The sequence below is a fragment of the Epinephelus lanceolatus genome, chromosome 10 (genome assembly GCF_041903045.1).
Source record: "Epinephelus lanceolatus isolate andai-2023 chromosome 10, ASM4190304v1, whole genome shotgun sequence".
Lineage (NCBI taxonomy): Eukaryota > Metazoa > Chordata > Actinopteri > Perciformes > Serranidae > Epinephelus > Epinephelus lanceolatus.
The window spans coordinates 36,452,934-36,473,681 of record NC_135743.1 but is presented as its reverse complement, the minus strand read 5'-3'; the positions used below and the strand labels follow the sequence as shown (position 1 = coordinate 36,473,681).

General features: G+C 41.3%; 1 protein-coding gene across 2 annotated transcripts in view; it reads right to left on the bottom strand.

Annotated features, from left to right (window-relative positions):
• vps13b (vacuolar protein sorting 13 homolog B) overlaps positions 1–20,748 on the bottom strand; it is a 354,297-nt gene that overhangs the window by 22,296 nt on the left and 311,253 nt on the right. For both annotated transcript variants that reach the window (XM_078171989.1, XM_078171988.1), the window contains 4 exons: positions 9,249–9,404; positions 5,803–6,069; positions 3,769–3,852; positions 2,219–2,394 (listed from right to left, as the gene is read on the bottom strand). In XM_078171989.1, the coding sequence (XP_078028115.1) occupies positions 2,219–2,394; positions 3,769–3,852; positions 5,803–6,069; positions 9,249–9,404 (683 nt within the window). The remainder of the gene's footprint in view (positions 1–2,218; positions 2,395–3,768; positions 3,853–5,802; positions 6,070–9,248; positions 9,405–20,748) is intronic.

Below are 20,748 nucleotides of genomic sequence, written 5' to 3'. Positions count from 1 at the left end.
ACAAGAAGAAAAGAAAAGAACTAAATCCAAACTGTAACAGCTTCTTCTCTTTCTCTGGGCAGCATCCAGTTCCACTTGGCTAAAGCAAAGCAGCCCCCTTACCCCAGAGCAGTAGTTTATTAATATAGCTCATTGTGCTATAAAAGAAACACAGGGGCTATTGCTTATGGATCTGGGGCAAGACAGAGGAGAGGGACAAGGTGTTGACAGGAAGCTTTTCATCCAGAGCAGTTCCTGAGGGGGGAAACTGGAAGAGGCTTCTGATTGTAACCCTCAGCTTTCTAATGTGGTGGCCAATATGAGGAGAGCAGGACAAAACTGTTCTGGTTGAGACTTGTCTGTGTCTCTTGTGTCGCAGACCGCAGCTCTGCTCTCTACCTCGTCCATTAGAGCCCACAACTATGTGTAATTACAGGAAGGAAAGATGAGCTGTTGACCAGCGAACATTCAAGATTGGATCCGTCCTAGAGGTTTGGGGTTGGGGGGGATTGTGTGCATGTGTTATATATGCGTATGTGAGTGAAGGTGCGTTTACAATTGTGGCTTGTAGTGTGTGTGTTTTTCAGGATGGAGAGGGATGAAGGATGGATTGAGTTGGGGGGACAAGGCAGGGGGGTATGTAAGTCTGTGCGGTGAGAGGCAGGGGACGGATTGTAAACACAAGGAGCATTGTGGTTACAATCCAGAGAGACAAGACACTTAGTTGTTTCTGAGCTTGCATTTGCGCGCATGAAAAAGGATTTATCTACAACAACAGGGGCCAAATATATTCCCAGTCACTGTATGGCCACTGTGGTTCCTTGATGGCAGCTGAAATCAAAACAAACTTTGTGACCAGATATCTAAACACACAACAGTTACAGCAAAAAAAAAAAAAAAAAAAAAAAAAAAAAAATCTCAGGGGGAGTCAATTACACTCAACGTTTACTCTGTTTATTCAGATCACCACTAGTTGCTACCAAAGGGGTGATTTTTCTTTCATGGATTCACATAAAACAACATAGATTACAGATGTACAGATAACAAATACAGTAGGAACAACAACAGTACAGCATGTACATGTGGTAGCTATTTCCCCTGGGGCCACCCATACTGAAATATAAACACTCATGTTACTGAAAGACACTTTGGACTGAAGCATTTGCCATTTCTATGCTGTGACGTGACACATGAGGTATCATGGTGATTTTATTAGACTATATATCCTACAGATGAATTATAGATACATGGCATTGCTTTTATGGGCAAACTTTGATGCAACTAAACATTCTGACAATTGATTGATCTGAGTCGAGCCTACCATGAGGGACCGAGTGAAGAGCTGTCTCTTAAAGAGGATATGGACAATATGAGAAAGTGTGAACACACACTGATGAACTGGGACAGAGAAACAGGCGTAGAAGTGATGTATGTGACAGGCTCTGCCCATGATGAAGTGGCGACTGTCACACTTACACTGGCACACAGTCAACTAAGACGATCACAGACACAGACCACACATAGATACAAGGACACATGGGTGCATACATCCACCCACACAAACATGTGTGCGCACACACACAATCCCCTCCACACACAGACACGAACAAATATGTAGCCAATATGGGGCCAAAAACCTGCTCTCTGTTAGGTCCCATTTCTAAATGAGGTGTAATTATGGTCCAACCTGACATGTTGGAATTGGAGCAGTGTCTCAGCTGCTGCCAAGCTGGCTTCCTGCTTCCCTGAAATGTGCCTGGATTCCCCTGGATCATGTCTTCATGTTGGCTCACAGAAATCAGAATGTGGTGTGAGGGAATCTTAAGTAAGTGTCTTTCTGTCTTTGCTAAATTGAGGCATAAAAAACCCATGACAGAAGACCAGAGTTAGACTTTGCCCTTTGCAGCAGTATGAGCTGGTTGCTGATGACATAATATAACACTGGACTGAAAGAACTAAATTGAATTTTCCTGCTGATCGGCAACCATCTTGGTCATGAGCAAATAGCGAGAATGGAAACAGAAGACCTGCCAAAGATGAAGGGGCAGGTGAAGATCTGTCTCAGTCTTGGGAACAGATTCCGAGTTGTGTTTGTATATCATGAGATGTAAAAGTATTGTGGGTCATGTGTTTTTTTTGTGCCTGGTCTTCCAGGTGAGTTATTTTTATGAACATACAGATATTAACATACTGTAAACATAGGACAGATATTGGTCCCTAAGTTTAAACAGTTTTTTACCTGGCCTGAAAAGTGAGGTGGTGGGTGAGGTCGGACTCAGTGTTTAACAGGGGCTCCTGCTGGCCCTGGCCATGTATCAGCTGGCTCTCTCTCACTCCTAGACTCCTTTTCTCTATGTGGATGATTACTGGATCTGGCAAGTGGCTCCTCATGACAAACAGTGGACTGAAAACCACCTGAAACAGGGGAATCATACAGAGCAATTGTCAGTGAGACACACCGCATAAACAGACAGACCGTATAAAGTTAAACTGGCAAGAACACTTAGCTGATGTTCAATAATTCAGGCACCATGAATCCTTATCAAGTCTGTTTTCTCATTTTGGGTTAATCAGTGAAATGGCTAGAGCCTATCCCAGCTGACACTGGGTGAGAGGTGGGGTACACCCTGGACAGGTCGGCAGATTATTGCAGGGCTTTATGTATATGTGTATGTAATGCTTTGGTGTACCATAGTAATCAATAACATACTGATCTCACTACCTGGCGAATGGGCCTGTCATGACATCGACTTTTGTTGGATGACATATTGTCCAAGAAATAAATGCGATTAACGTTATTATTGTCATTTTGAGACCATTTTATGCAACTCATAAAATATAATAGCATAATAGCAAATACGCCCTTTTAAAGAGCCATGACCTTTTAATTCTTAAAAATATTCAAACACTGAAATTGGAATAAATATATATATATATATATATATATATATATGTATACATATATACATATATTTAACATATTATTAAAAAAGTAATTAACACCTGGTAATATATACAAAAAAGTATATATAAAATTAAATTACCCTTATAGGAGTAGCCCAAAATTACTCACTTTGAAACTTAATATTAAATTTGTCCAACAAAAACAAAACCTAGTGATGCCTCTTGTGACTAATAGACAAGCTTAGCGAAGCTCTGGCAACACCGCAGTTACCTACATAATCCAGCCAGTGTGCTGCCAGGAATGGACGGCCAGGGAGGCGGGTGGTTTGCTGGTGGATTTACAGAGTGGAGGATAAACTTGTTGGAGGGTGAAACTACAAATGACGGACTTTTTGGCTCATTGCTAAGGGTTGGCAAGCTAATGACTATCAAAACTGTGTCTCTTCCACTCCAAAAGTACATCTGAAGGCTACTGGTAAGCTACGGTGTGTCGTCTTTGAAGTACTCTTTAATTTTTCCTTAGACTCATGTAGTAAGCAGGGTTGGATAAAAAAATAAGGAGAATTGCTCTGCCAAAGTAGTAGTCAGTAAAACCCTGCTGTTTATTCTGTCATCATGGTAAAATGTTGGTGACATTCTCATGTAAAAAAACAAGCATGTAGACACAAGGGGCAATATCAAGGTCAGCAAACTGATTGAGGACATGTCCATGTATTGTATAATAATTCAATAACATAATCACCATGACAGGCCTACTTGCAAATGCTAGAGAAATCTATACATATAGTAACAGCAGATACAGTATCAGGAAAAAAATCCCAACTTTGTGCCACAATATGGAAAAAAACACTGTGCATGTAAGTGTGTGTGTGCAGGGATACTCACCACTCTCTGCTGCATGTGAGAGTCAGCCTCAATTGTCATAAGTGTACACCAAACATAGAGCAAAGAACCACTGGAGCATGGCACCTGAAAAGAGACAAACTGGCTGTTATTGATAGTCTTAATACTTATAAATCCAACTGTTGAATAAAAATCTTTTCATAAAACATATTTATACAGAAATTATGCTGTGCTTAGGAAAATGTAGACTTTTCAGTATGTCTCATATCCTTCCATTATTGCAAAGGGTTAACAGAAAAAAGATTGATCAAGGACACTCGGGGGAGACTCAATTGTGTTTGTTTGTGGTTACAAAGCAAAAAAATAGATATCTGATGACTTCAATGGCTTTACTGCCTCTCACTCAATGACAGAATGTTTATGGCCTCCATCAGTAACGCATTATCATGTTTTGTCCTAAAAAACTTTGTGTCTTGGCTTCTTTCAGTAGTTAAAAGTTGAGTCTCCCTAAAGCCTTGCAACACAATATCATGGCTGACTCGACTGACAACTGTTAGTGCCAGATAATGGGCCATTACAGGCAGTAAAATCTTAGCAAGATTTAAAGGCTGAGAATGTGCCCACCGAAGGCTGAGCACTCTTAATGTGTCACTGGTGTTTGTCCCATTCGCTCCTTGCTCCTCATTAAAGCCTCAAGTTGCCAAGGCACATTACAAGTGGTCTAGTTTATGACAGACTGGGGACTTCATGTACTGGTGGGGACAGCAGAGTGGAGCAAAGAGACAGAGTGAACATTTAGTTTTGATATGAGCCTTGCAAAACAGCCTTGTTGGGATGAGGGAGTGAAACTTTGGGAAACAGACACTCTATAGGCCTGATTCTCCAAAAACACTCACCGCTGGGGTAAGGTCAAGTTGACCTCCTGTACTTTGTCAAAAGTTAAGGACAGAGGCAAAAATAAAGATGTTGAAAATAAGAGTTAGGGGGAGGAAGGTGAGATACGAGGTAGAGGAGTTACTTTAGATGGATTACTGATACAGATAAGCAGGAGACAGATGAGAAGAGAGACAGACATTGACAGGGGGGAGAGTTAGAGAGTGGAACAGGTGGACAAGCTGAATGCCAGAGGATGAAGTAAATAAAGAAGAGGAGTTAACAACTACAAGATAGATGAGTAAGCCAGTGTGTGGGCGAGAGAGTAAAAGAAAGGGAGGAAACGAGAGAGTGAAATAGCAGGAGACAGACAGCGATAGAGAGATCTAAGGACCCAGCTACTAGTCCAGGCAGCGCTCTCATTTGGAGCCAACCCTCCATATGTGTAATGAATGGCTGATCTGAGGAGAAGAGATAACAGTGGAGGTTGGAGTGAAGTCAGAGATGTTCAGACCCACACACAGAAGCTGGAGCTGTAGTATGGCTAGCTGTTAACAGCATGGGACTTACAAAGGAAGCAAACAAAGAGAGAGGGACAGGCAAAGACAGGGAACAAGAAAAATACAGAGCAGGAGCAAGAACAGCAGGGACGGAGTGAAGGAGTGATCGTCTGGCCCTAATCCAGCGGTGTGAAAGTGCCTTCAAAGCCTGTCCCTGTGCCCACATATCAGCTAGTGTTTCCTGTCTTTGGTTAGTGTTGTTATGAAAGAGCATAAACTGTATTTTCTGCCTCTCAACATGGTTGGGTTATGCGTTGGAGGGCCTTTGTAAGCCTATCTGAGGGAAAGATCTCAATCTGTTCTCTAACTGTGAGTAGCAGTGTGGAAGCTCTGCCACTGTGGCCACCCAGGAGAAGCGGATACGGCCACAGTTGGTGGTCCAGTCACCAGCTCCAAACGTGTGTGGGGCTGGAGAGCCGGTTGGGAGTAGTGGTGTGCAATGTGTGCACCTTCTGTGTCTTGTACACGACATCCATACCCAACATATCTTTATAAAAAGGACATTCAAAATAACTAATGTAGCCTAAACCGGTAAAGAGTCTTTAGGAAATAGAAAATCAGTTTCACTGGCTGACTTGTGGCTGTATTCACCTTAAAGGCCGTGCAGTGACTCCACAGTCAAAGTCTGTTTGTGTTACTATACCTGTACCACAGAGCTGCTGTTTCCCTTTTCCCTCCTCTCCAGCTGAACATCCTGGGACCAGTCTTCATCTCCTCTGGCCCTCACACACAACTCTGTCATCTCAGCATCCTCCAGCACATACGATGGTAACTTGGCCCCTGCTTCCAGGCAGTCACAGTATTCCCTGACCACCGTCTGACTGTCGGGCCCCACGTAGTGCTGCACCACCCTCAGCTCAATGTCCTGAGTCAGGTAGCTGCACATCACCTGCCGTCCACAGATTATTACCTGGAGAGAAGATGGTTACAGGGGAGAATTGCCACAATTAAAATAAAATAATTCATCTCATGTACTGTAGGAGGCAACAGACACTGAGCTTTGAACACAGAGATGTCCTGTTGCCTGTGATCATATAAGGGAAAGTCATCATTGGTCAACTACTCACTGATGCTGGGAAATGTACTCCAACATCAAACATCACGGATCAGGAAAACTTCAAATTCATCTTTCACTGTTACTAAAATGATTCCCAGGGCCTGATGCCTCTATAGCTGCCTTATGTTTTTATCAAAGGGTTACTATGTAGCCTGATTGCTTCCTCACTGCCTGATTCACTTTCCAAGGTCACTGTCCATCACTCCAAAGACAGTATGCACACAGAGTTTCCTTTAGTGTTGCGTCATGTACCACAGAGTGGACATATGCATTATGTATGTGTTATTTCTGTATATATTTCTGACACATGCACAAGCAAGCATGCATGCCCACACACACACATACATAAAGCAGCCACAGTCATCAGGGAGCTCTCATATGGGACTGACAAATCTAAGTGTGTTCAGAACTGATTGCTTCCACCACTCTCTGTGTGCAAGTGAATGTGTGTGTATGTGTGTGTTTATGTCTGCACATGAATGGCTGTGAGTGTTCTGCAATAATCTCGGAGAGAAAGATTTCGGCCCCTAATGAGGGGAATCTCACCATCAATCATTACTTTATATCCATTCACAGACACACTCACGTCAGCAGCTAGCTTATTCGTACACACACACACACACACACACACACACACACACACACACACAATAACCATAATGCACTTTGTTTCCCTGGGTGCCCATCTTCATCTTCCATTCTGAGTTGACAGGTATATATGCAAAAAGCAAAAAAACAAACAAACAAACAAACAAAAAAAAAAACAGCCAAAGAGTCTGTTTCGGAGAGAAATACAAAGATGAGAAGAATTGTTGCTTTTCTCTTTCTCAATATCACTGCAAAAAATTTTGCAGTGCAAGATTTGATCACTTTTTACATTTTACAGATGATCAACCAATGATTAATAATAATCAGCAGATTAATTGATTATGATAGTAATTGTCAGTAGCAGCCCTAATGTTCCTGCCTTCACATGTGTTCTCCCACAGCCATCAGTGTGTGTGTGTGTGTGTGTGTGTAATTACACAATGCATGTGTTTGTGCAGATGCGTACGGTATTTATATGAGGGAGATTTATACGAGGGGGATTTTTTTTAACAGCAGTCAACATGAGGTGCCAATATAAATGATAAAGAGGCCGTCACAATAAAAGACCATAGGGGAGCTAGACAGAGAAGGACAGTACAGCAGTGTGTGACACTTCCAGGATGAACCTCTGACCCCCCCCCAAAAAAAAAACACAAGATGAGGTATGCTCACGCAGGCGGGAGCCAACTTCCTCTGTAGTGGCAGCCGCTGTCCCACTCTGAGGCTTTGTGTTGTGAATTGGATGTGACCAACACTCATACCCTATCATTGGATCCAATGGGAACAAGATGTAAACAAAGTCTGGGACAGACGGGGGAAGGAATGTGAGCGGCCGAGTCTGTTTTGTCTGGAGGACGAGAAGGAGACATATGGGACACTTGACACTGTTTACATAACAAAGTGTCACCGCTGTAATCCGATGGCATCTCTGCATATCCAGGAATACACCGACCCTGCCTTGTATTTGTGGAAAAATCCAAACATGATTCACTGCTGTTCTTGGTGTAAAAAGGGGAACGCGGCTGGTTTATGATTTGGTTTATGATTTCCTGTGATCTTCTGTGTGGATTGATGGGTCACATTGTGTTTTTGGATGGCTTCAAGCTCATAAGCTTTTGTTTTAGTGCTATAAAACAGATTATGAAAACTGACAAAACAGAAGACAGTCTGTTGTTAGCTGAGCAACTACTAAATCATAACAAACAAATGGGGGAAAAAATGGAGATAAAAAAGTGTTCATCTAAAAATGAACAATGGTAAAAATGCTAGGCATAAAGATGCAAACAAGTTTATGCTTTCTATGTAGTTCTGAACCACTTATTTTCTTAAGGGTTACATGGATTCCTTTATTCTTGGTTTTGTTCAAAATTTCGGTTCTTGATTATTGCTGTGGTCTAACTTAACCACAAATCTACACTCGTCAATTAAAAGTGTTGCCAGTACTGTGAATCTCCTGGTCAGACAACAGTTAACACTGTCTTTCTGTTTATTGCTAAAGATAAATACAAAGTTCTATAATTAATCTGTTGACTTTGAGGCTTGTATAAGAAATTTAAAAAGTAAAACTTTTTGTATGCAGGATGATTTTTATTTACCAGGAAATACATGACAAGTCTATGACAAATGAGCCAGCGCCATCCAGTGATAAAGACAGAAAAAGCCATAAGGTAGAGATTCTGTGTAAAGCTGTATGTGACACGCAGACATGTCTATGATTCAGAGTCTGAGTCAGGATTTTCTGCACATGGGTCTCATGGAGGTGGCTGAGCCGATGGTTGGCAGCTAACAGTAACAGCGTGAACAGTACTAACAATGGCAACGGTGCTAAAAGAGATAACTGTGTTAATGTGGGGGGAACCGGAGGGTCAGCGCTACACTTCTGTGACAACACCATCCCAACACACACCAGCAGAATGTCGTTATCAGCGGTAACTGCCGTATGAGTGCAGTGCAGCGTGGCAGCAATTAGCTAGCCAGTGGGATACACACGCGGACTCAGCTGAACCGTTCACCACAACAAAGAACAGAGAAGCTCGGATTACAACACAAACGGAGGTAGTGTGACTTCCTTCACTGCTCAGGATGCCATTACTTAACTATATCTTTGCATAGCAAATAGTGGTTTGCCGTTACAGTAATACTCTGAATGTCTTATACAGCTCCTTTAGTTTTTTTTTTGTTTGTTTGTTTTTTGGCAAAACAAACATGTTATTAGAACACCAAATGTAATACTTGTCACATTTGTGTATTATATCTAGTAGAAAAATAGACATGTATTTAATGTAGCAGATTTAAATTGAATTAAAAATGTCTGTATGTCAATAATGTCTACAAAATGTTCTTTTCTTATTTCTCCAAGTTTGTATGTAAGAGATTTTGTGTGTTTTTTCTTGCTACAAAACAAAAACAAAACAGACAGCGGGTTTAGTAAAAACTGACTGTACCTGTTTCTGGACACCGTTGAGCTGCACCACCTTGATGATGAGTGAAGCTGTGCGTCCTTTGTACTGAATGGTCCTCAGCAGAGTTCCTACGTTGTCCACGCTGAAGGCCTCTGACCAGCGCCAGTTTCCCCATCCCTCGATGCAGATGTGCAGCAGCTGCAGGATGGGACAGAGCAGGACACACACATACAAACAGAGACAGAAGACACCAGACATCAGAGGTTAGTCTCCTTGCCCTTTATTTATCCTCGAGCAAAAGGCAAGTAAACAACAAGTTCTTTGTTTAGAAGGTTTTGGTAGGGCGAAAAAGGGAGACAACAAAGTTCCTGTTTACTGGTGCTGAACAGACCTGCTGCTGTTGGAAGTAGAAATGGAAGGTCGCACACAATAAACTGGCTGGTGGAAAACAGCTGATGTGGAAGCTCATTATGGCTGCATGTGTGTGTGTGTACTTGTGCGGTTGGATGTGGAAGGCTCTGTTCTCCACACGTCTAAATAAGAGTCAGATAGTTTGGCTCTCAACCTTTTCAGCTTCATATTATCCATCACTTCAACGTGGAGCACATCCATGTGTGTGGCTGGGTGTAAACACACAGACTTGGGAGGACAGCAATAAACAGACGTTGTCCTACCATTTGACATCCAAACTACTTTACAATGGTGGCAATTTTCCGACCATTTTCCACATAATTCCTTGTACTGTGGGCCACAACATGGCAGAGGGGCTAAAATATGTAAAAAAAAAAAAAAAAACATGATTTCTAAGATCACTACATCTGTATCTGCAGACAGTCCACAGACGAGTGTTTTAGATGCTTTCTCCATTACACAGTATTAGGGAGGGCAAAACTCTAACTTAGGTTTCATGAAGCAGGGCACAACAGTAATGGTTGCCAGGTTGTCACTGGCAACTACTCTGAAAAGCAGGCAACCAATTCTTGGCCTTTGGTTGCCAATAGTGGTACCCGCATTTTAACATTTGGAAAAATAGGGACAGCAAGCAGCAAAACGTGCTAAATGTATAATATTTGGTGCATTAATAATATTCAGATATTACTGTTACAGTCAGAACTGAATCCAGACCACACTGCATGTGACAACACTGCACATAACGGTGCTGCATGTGTTCACAAAGGTGAAGCAGATTAAGATTAAAATTTAGCGCTGAGCCCTGCGAAGTACATATTGCTGCAGCCTTTGCTACCTGCCCCCTCCATGTAAATCCATGCACACAGCACAAAAGGCATGTGGGCTGGTCAAATGTCCATCCATGCATACAGCACATCTGTGCAACAGTGAGGTCATACACAGAGCATCACAGAGTGCTACATGACAAGGAAACTCATTTGTCAAACAATGTGAGTGTTGTCATGAGATTATGGTCACAATACAGGAGCAGAATCATAAATACGTACAGAGATCTAAAGCCTTCTCCCCTCCTGAGGCAGCATGGCCGACCTTCCACCTGACTGAACTCTCTGTGTCAGCCCAGCTGCCAACACAACTTCAAACTCGCAACAGTTAGAAAGGGAGGACAGAGAACATGAGAAAGACAAAGAATGTATGTGAGAGAGAGAGAGTCTAGAGAGACAGGGGAGACGAAAGGGTGAGGTGGGGTAGGGGGGTTCAATACACTCCCAGAGGAATTTTGACCAGAGTGTAACACTGAAAAACGTTTTTGAAGATTTACACTTTAGCTCGTTGCCTCAATGTGCCGAACATTTAGCCAATCTGACTAAAGAAAAACAAATTACTCCTGAGGTCAAAGAGCACAGGGGACCCTGGTCAGGACCTTCTGTGTTTCTCTCCGCTGTAGTCTTTCCTCGCTGTTTGAAGGCAGATTTCTTTACAATAACATTCTTAATCAAAGCCTGAATTCACTTTCTTCAAGATCATCCCTTCTCCCTGTCAGCTGAGTGGAAATGACATAATTTCTCAGATCTCCTGCTCAGCGGACTTGCTCACAGGGAAAGTGGCAGAGTGGTGTAAACAGCCAGGTGGCAGAGGTTAAGGTTGAGCCTGAGGGTGGAGAACTACTAGATGATTCCCTTAACCAGCACTAACATTATAATCAAGACCAGTTAAGATCACAGTGAAAATAACTGTAATGTGGGATTTTCTGCCATTACGCTCTCACTCTCTCTTCAAGTGACCTGGCACTGTATAAGGTGTAAACTTTTAATTTGAATTTAACTTCCAAATCTTCTTGAACTTTTTTGTTTTATCAGCCTGTCTTAAAGATTGTGAGTGGCACTGCATTGGTGTTAATAATGGTCAAAATATTGTGGTGGTGAACCCACTCTGCTGTCCCTCAGCACCATCTGCAAGGACTGATTTGTTATTTCAACACTTCTCTCTCCTTTAACCCCTCTGCTCCTCCCCCTCTCGCTGTGGCTCAACTTGACCTCTAAGGGAGAAGTCATAATAATGTCTCTCCTCAAACTTCAAACAGCGACTGCCGCTCTTGTTTTAATTCATCACTGCTCTGACTCAGGCAGTGGAAGAAAAAAAAAAAAAAAAAAAACCCAGCAGTGACACAGATGAACTGGACACGTAGGACAACAAGAATGAAAAATAAGAAGCTGTTTTGCCTCTCTGTGACTTATCCAACTGTTGTGACACTGAGAAAACCCAGCCAGCCACATGTGGTGCTTTTATGCACATGGATTCATCCAGGCCTTACACTAATATTCAACTGACTGGAATACTTCACCAATAGAAATAGCTTTGTAGGAAGATAAGGCTTAATCTGAATCAGAATCTAGTTTAATTAAATTATAGGTTCACATTTTTTAATGTAATACTTCACCCCCCAAATGACCATTTGTTTATCAAATACTCATCCTGAATTATGTTGAATTCATTAAAAAAAAAAAAAAAAAAACACGTTGTTTTTCTCGCATGCCTCCAGTGGACGAAGAATCAAAAAACTGAGAAAATGACTGATGAATTGAAGTTATAGGGGTCCACACTTAACAACAGCAAAACTATATTTAAACATCTGTTAACAAACTTTAAGGCAGCTGGTGCAGTATATACAGTGTGTCATCCAGGCATGCGCTCAGTACCTCCCAAACAGACAGCCCTATCAGCAGGGAACTGAACTAAAAGTGAACCTTATCTAAGCTCTATTAAAAGCCAGACTCCATTGGCAAAAACAGTCATTTTACCTCGCTGAACATGGGACCTGCTGGTCTACCGCTGCATCAATCAGTTAGTTTGTTTGTGTTATCGTTTGACCTCTGTGTTTTAAAGAGTACATTTGGATTCTCTAAAGTCACACAATAACTCCAAAAACTACCAATCGAGGCAGTGGTAGACCAGCAGCTCCCATGTTCAGTGAGGTAAAATTACTATTTTTGTCAGTGTAGTCTGGCTTTGAAGAAAGAATAAATAAGTTTAGCTTTCAGGTCAAGTGCCCATCGGAAAGGGCCGTCTGTTTGAGAAGTACTGAACATACGACTGGATAAATGAGACTTGGATAATACTGCACGACTTATGTGAGAGTTTGTGAAGAGATGTTTTGATATACTTAGGCTGTCGTTAAACACAGGCCTCCTCAATTCATCATATTGTATTCTTTGTTCACCAGAGGAATGCGAGAAAAACAGTTTTCTTCACAAATTCAACATGACACAGGGTGAGCAACTGATATACAACTGGTCATTTGGGAGTGAAATATTCTTTTTAGTCTATCTTAAAACAGTACTTGAATGCTTACATGTTGACTGAAGAGATATTGATTGCTTTAGGAGGAGGATTCTTTAAAGCCAGTATATGGGCATGTCAGTATTGTTTTAAGATAAGAAGAAGAAAATGGTCAACCTATCATTTTAACCTGATGTAGAAGCTAATGATTTTATTCTAAGTATCATTTTGAGTAGACTGTTAATATTGGGTATACTGTAGGTGAGGAGATGACAGAGGAGAGAGGAAACTGATGAAAATTTAAACTGGTTATTGCACACACTTTTGAAACTTAAATACTGTATGAGTTCATGTTTTTCATTTTGGTTGTGGTGCCCCCAGGCATGTTAAGAAACCATATTCACATCTGCTTTCCAATTCGAAGAACTCTAACCTCAAGAACCAAAATGATGAAATACCCCCCAAGGGCTTTACATCAGAGTAAAGCCTAAAGCTGCCTGTACTGTATAATGGTTTGACAGGGCCAGCATGCCAAGGTGACAAACAAAACTGGATTGAAATAAGTGGTATGTATAAGTATGAAAGAGTAAATTATCTGTTTTTTTTTTTTTAAAAAAGCCAATAGAGAGTCAGACACTGCTTTGATAAATATGTGAATTGTATCATCTATATCTTTATCAACTCACTCAACTCTGATTCTCACACTCTACTGTGAAAAATAACACTTTGAGCAAAACCAGCTTGTAATCTCAGATGCTAATTAAATTTTATCTAATTTCCAAATAAATCTTTTTGACATTCCCCCTCAGACACTGGCGCTGAGTTGAGTATCTTTTGTCTACGACCAACCATCCCATCAAAGTATGATGAAGCCAAGTTGGGTATTGAGTGTGAAAGAAATCTCAAACTCTTCTCATTTCCCCAGGGAGAGATTGCGATTATGGCTGGCTGATGGTGGACACTTTGCTTCCAACACATTACTAGGCTCCAGCTTTGGTACCAGAGTGATCGGCATGGGGGTTATTAAACTGATTAACTGGATGGACACAAAGCATTTTCTTTCTGTGACTGCACTGTACTGTAATATTGTCTGTTATCTGTTATGCTGATAGTGAGCAGGATTTGACCAGGGTCATGATGCACTGTTGCTTTTCCAATAACAACTCTGGCCACAAGCTCTGACTTTAACAAAATACAAGCATTCATCCAAATTCTTTGGATGTAATTTGACCAGTGGTATTGATATATCAATAGAAGGCTTAAGTCAAACATATTTTCCACTCATTAATATAATCAACCTACAATTATTCAACCCAATTCTTTAGAAATGAACTGACTACAAGTTACTGATATGGTTTTTGGTTTGACAGTGCATCCCAGCCTTGTATCATCATAAAGGTCTAAAGTGACATGTTTGTCTAAATACACTAATATAACTAAGCTACAGATGATTCATCTCAGTTCCAGGGTGATGAATCATCTGATTGACCTGACAATGGGATTGTCCATTCCTGCTTGAACTGAATCAACTCCATTTGTCTTTGCTCTGATGTCCACAGTCAGACTGCAGGGCCACATCATCACAGGGATTACTTCCCTTGTAATGTTCAAACATGGTGTTAATAAAAGCTGAAGTTTGATATGGTTTGTATATTACCGTATTACCACCAGTTTTACTGGCTTTGCCACAATCCAAGCTACTTAAATTACTTAGAGCCTGCAGGTATCATTGAGCACATAATGAGGCTTTGACATATGTTTTCAAATCAGGCAGTCTGCTGAAATTGTGACTAACCTAAACGTAACAAGGAACACCTGTCTACTAAACCAAATATCAGGGGGTCAGAATGATGATGTTAAAATCCACACAGATCATGCTGGGACCCTGCATGGTCTTATCACAAAATCAGTACCACATGAAATTTTTGAAACCCCATCACCCAGATTCTCCAGTTGCTATGGAAACTAAATGCAGAACCCAAACATGGGACTGACACATTCAGAAATGGTGTTAACTTCTAAGAATCACTGCCCGCCTAAACTGTAAGTTATATTCAGTGAGTCAATCAACCAACCAAATTCCATCATGGATACGATGTCATGTCTACTGCCTGGTCAATTGCTTAATCCTGTCCCGGGAGAAAATCATTAGCAACAAAGTTTCCTGTAAAAGACGCTAAGACATCAGTCAGTCATAACCAAAGCAATGACTATTAACTTCCTGGTAAACGCAGAGCCATTACCTCATTTGGATGGCAAACACTCAAGTGTCTGCGTTGATAATGTGATAATGTGGGTGTAAAGCGTAGATGAACAGAGAAGCAAATACAGTTGGACAGACATAAAATCACCCTCTTTCTCTGTCTCTCTCACTCACATACCAAACGCCCTCCGACCCCTGTCCTCCTGCAGACACAACGAGTCACTCCTGCCACTGTAACCACCACCCGTCTATTGTCCTCTAGCAGGAATGTGCTTGGGTGTACATAACACAAATTAAGTGTCTGTCCGCAGTGCAGATTTAATCAATGTTCCTGGATGCTGCAAAGACGGTCTGACAAAGCCGCAGTGGTCGTTGGTCTTCTACCCATTATTACCATTCCTTCATTCCATCTCACTCAGACTATAAAAGAAGATGTGAAACTCAGAAACATGAAATAGAGGTATAAACAACACCAGTAGCTTTGCACGCTAGTTTCCAAACAGCCCTAAAGAGGCTCTGGCAGGTCTTAGATGGTTGATTACCAATCAATTCCACCCAAACAAGCTTTACATCTTAATGAAACTCTGTGAGGCTTGAAACTTTTTTGAAATTTGAAAATAATGTGATTTCAATTTAAAATACCAAAGTCTTAAAAAAAAAACTCTGACAAGTCTCTGTACTGCCTCTCTTATTTAATGTCATGGGCGTAGATGAGAAAAGAGGTTTGCGGAACAGAGGCCTGTTTTGTCTGGTGAAATAACTTTGGGACCAGGGAGCTAGCTAGCCACCTAACAAATGAGAAACAGGTTTATACCCAGACAACAAAACAAATGAATATGGATTACTTTGTCCTCTAGAAAGGATGACTATGGGAGAGAAAAAAAGACAGAGGTAGACAAAGTTGAAACTGCAGTGAGTGGAAAAAAAAAATGAGCGTAAATAAGTTAAAGAGAGAACAGAGACACAACAGCATCTTTGCCAGGGCAGTGAGGGCTAACCCATGTAACATGAGGGAATTATGGTGGCTTTAACAGCTGTCTGCAATGCTCTTCTCCTCCTTGGCTCCCTCTCTCTGACAAAAGAAGCAAGGCAGTGCAACATCAAAGCCCAGATTTGCAAGTCTAAGAAGCGGTTTGAGAGCTGGAAGAAGGTACAGAGAGAAGGCATTGTGTGGGTCCGTGGTTGACAGAGGAGACGTTAAGAGGTTTATGCTTGACTAACACTGTTCCATAGTTCTCCCTCTGGTTTCTACCAAGGCATCTTAGACATCCAGGGCCTTGAGCGTTCCAGGAGACGCAGACGCGGCAAGTGTTTGCACCAAATGAAGGGAGCTGACAAAAGGAGTACTGTCTGAGAGGAGAGAGGTTTGTAAACCGCATGATGAGGGGATGAAGGAGTCAGTGGTCGAGGACCCTTGGAAGGACAGAGACCATGTCTCAGTCTAAGAACACAAAAAACACAAAGGCTTGCCGTGGGCTTCTATAGAAATGTGACAGAGAAACTATTGTAACATGCTGCACACATACAGTATACTACACACATAGTTTTACCTGCATGTTAAGACATACGTCTGGTCTTTCTACCCGCTTGTCATGACATTGTAGCCTATCCCAGCTTACACTGGGCGAACAGCAGAAAAACATCAGTCCACCGGAGGGCAAACACATACTGTGCATAAACACATTTGTTCAAACACAAATAAATAAACAAACATACTGTACTTACAAGAGAACAAAAGGTGGTATGTTCTTGATCACAGGCTGACAAGGCAAGAGGAGACCTCAGTCACCCATCCCCTGACCACAACTAGAGTGCCTCTGAACTACCAGCAACCGTAGGCTGACTGCAGTCTAACTCAGACAACATGAATGCAATTGATGTCTCCACTGGTTTGACAATGCAATGCATAGTGCAATGTAACACTTCACTACAGAGAGTTTTGGTTCACTACAATGAAACCACAAGCTCTCCCGCTAAAGAACAAATGCAGCATGGGTTAACCCTATACAGCTACCCCTAACCACAAAGTGGTAGATTGTGTAATGAAACTGAGGCCCAGGAAAATGTAGAAAACATATCACCACAGCATAGTCATACACTAAAAAGTTTTTCCTGATTCCAGAGCGGCTGCAGGAAATGCTTGTGCATAAGTTTCTTTCACTGGCTCTGCCTGGCTGACAGTCAGCACACATCAATGGCACAAAAATAGCATCTTGACGCAGCTCTTGGTGGTTTTCAAATGTTGGACATATATTTAAAAGGTTGATACTTCAAATGGTATTTTGCAAAGTGTGATGCTAAGAAAAATCCTCTCTTAGTTTTTTCTGAAATAACTTCATGATGGATGTACAGTATATGGCGAGACGCCTCTCTGGGTCCAAGGGTGTCACGTGACCTGTAGTCCCTACTGTGGTCACCAGGCCAAAATCACTATGTCATTAACCAGTGCTCTTCCTGTGGGACTGGTCATACAACACTAAGGTGCTGTCCGTGGTGCTGAACTCAGGGCAGCACCTATGGGACCACAGCGCTTACTGATTCTTTACCTGCACCTCCCTGTCTTCTGAATTAAACTACGAGCTGGTGAAGCCAGGCAGACACTGTATGGATTCAGCCTGTTTTAGCCCCCCACATAACTGTCATCCCCAACTAATGTTGGAATCCAGATGAATTTCTACCAGATAAGTAGTTTTTCGATGTACACTTTGAAGGGGGTCACAGCACTTGATTAGTTGACTGCACAATCAACAATTGTTGGTTGAATTTCTTGCAGGTCCGAAATTCTGGTCAGCTGTGTTGCAGTGTGAGCAGGTCCATGGCTTGATTTTCTCATGGCTGCCCATCTTAAGACAGTATGGAACAGAGAGAGGGTGAGTGCGTCTTTTGGGGCAGCTGACATGTCACAAGGGATGCACCCAGCACTAGAAATCTGTTTAGTGGGTGGGAGCTGGTCAGGTGCCAGGCTCATTCACTCTATGGTCCATTCTGTCGAATACTTACTGTGAGTGCAGCTCTCCTAATTAATTTCTAAATCATTACATGTAAATGCAAAAGAGAATCACAATTACCTATGCTTATTCCATTGCTTTTGTGTACTCGCCACTCAAATAGCTTGTGAAAATAATTGTCCAGGTGTTGCCTTTTCATTAATGTATATAATATACAATACAAGACATTCTTTTCTGTTAAACACAGTGGAAACACAAGAGAGAACGAAAGCCTTATGGGGTGTTAAAGTTCAGGTTATGGGAAGCTGCAGATCAAAGGTTGCTAAATTCCAATAATAGAAAAGACCTAACTGTGCTGTGGACTCACAGCCATGCACAGAGGATGATGGTCAAAAGAAACTCAGAATCTGGATGTTTTGATTTGTTTGGTGAATTTATAGTGCCCGGTGTTTAAAACAGTCCTGTCTGCCGTTGCTACTCTTATGATATTAGATTACAGATAGTTAAACAAGTAACTTATTCTTGTCTGAGAGGCTGGGCAAATATATTTTAGAGCCCCTTATGAATCCTTTATTTATAACTCTGTGTTTTACAATATTAAATACTTTAACAAATACAGTTCTCCTACCTGGGTACCTTTGTCTCTGTGCATTAGAGTACTGCTAAATCAGAGTAAGATATCACTATGGAATGCACTGAAGGTCTACATGAGTTGTTGAAATGGTATTAAGGAGTGTTCACAGTGTTGCATATTTGATAACACTCATACTTGTGTCACATGTTCACTTGAAGTATTGGTCTGGATGTATTTAAAGTGTCCTACCAAATACTACTGAACTTGTGGAACTTTTTATGGGACATTTCAACAGTCACTTAGACACCAAAAAAAAAAAAAAAAAAAAAATTAAAGTGTATACTACACTGTGTGGTTAAATCAGACAATTTTTTGCTATCATTTCAATTTAACTTGAAGAGTGGTCAAAATAAAAGACATCAGCCACAGTGAGAGACCTCATTCTGTAACTGACATCATAGTACAACATGGGCTGGTGAACTTGTTAAGACTGGGATCTCGATTGAATAAATCTGTTGTCACAATGTGGCCCAGGGTCATTAAAACATACCAACACTTTTGTCATGTGGAGACCAACCAGAAACAGTTCTGCTGCCCAAACAGGGTTGCAACGCATGGTTTCAGACCCTTTATTATAGTTTCAAGGCCAAGGATTTGATGGAGAGGAAAAAAAAACCAACATATTTTTTAAACTGCTAACACATTGGCATGTTTAAAAAGATTTATATAGAAAAACAAATATGAGATTCTAGCTGCTCAGCTCTCATCAACATGATAATTAAATTAATCTCCTCATGTCAGAGGGAGAGCTTCCTCTGGGACACACTACACAGGGAGTGGAATTACTCAAATATATATACACACGCAGAGTCATGACAGACCAATGGCTCATCAGATATACAACATGGAATCAAAATAAAATCTCACAGCATGTCAGTAAGAGTGAGAAAACAAAGTCTTCTAAATACTGGACTGAGTTTGGAGGGATGAGCAGGAATGAGCTGTACAGAGATAAAAAGAAAAAGACGGCGGTGAAGGTGGAGACTCACTGTCCACCCTGTATTTCTCATGAACATTTTGGCTGTGGTAGAAAGCTGGGGAATGTAGTACATTGTTTTACAATGGTTGGAGGAGAACCAAATGGTGGGATGCACAAAGATGAGAATGGGTCCCCAGAACATTTAGATTTCAAAAATCACTGGCAACATTTTGTTGTTGAAACTTTTCTTTGTTTTTGTAATATAAGGCAAACATGAAGTTCAGGACTTCCCGAGAAATGTCCCATGGATTACTAATAAAGCCTGCCCCCAACAAGCACTACTGGGAGAAATACTTTCATCTCTCCAGTGACTAATACAAAAACACAAACTAACAAATCCAATCCAAAACAAAAGCTACAGCCTTAGTGCTTATCCTGCCTGAGAATTAGGGGCCAGTACAGAGGAATGATGTACGGAGGATTGGATATACAGGCCTGCAGGCTGCTGAGGCATAGAACCCTTTGGCTATTATGTCCAGTGGGCCCATATAGATTTGACAATTATTAGCCTTGTGCACTGGAGGTCCAGTTGCAAACGGATCAGTTGCTGGGATGAACAGAGATGTAGCTTCAGAGTGAGGCCTGTGCCCCGCCTTGGGAGGAAAATGGAAACATCCTGGGGTCACGAAATTACCTGTGACTTTTGACCTAGGTGTTGTGATGTTTGTATGTTTAATTCTGTATGGCTAATTATCTGTGTCATTAAGATACAGATAAATGCTCAGGGGACTGCATATCTGTCGAGTTGCCTTGAAGGATCAGTACAAAGAAACGTGAAAGGATCTGACTGTGGAACAGCTTGATTAAAATGGCAGATAACAGAATAAATAAAAAGGTGTTTATGTGGAGTAAATCATATTGTTCTCCACAGGCAAAAGAGCTCTATTCAGTCTCTGAGGAGGCTGATATGCTATATATGTCAAGAAAAATATGTGCGGTAATATAAACTTATAAAAACATAAGCTTTCATTCAAGTTCAAAGGAAAATTGTTGGAAAATATCTCGTCAAGGCCAAACTTAAGGACATATATGCATATTTAACAAAAAGTTTGGTCCTGAATCACATGTTACATCTTGTTCATTTAGGA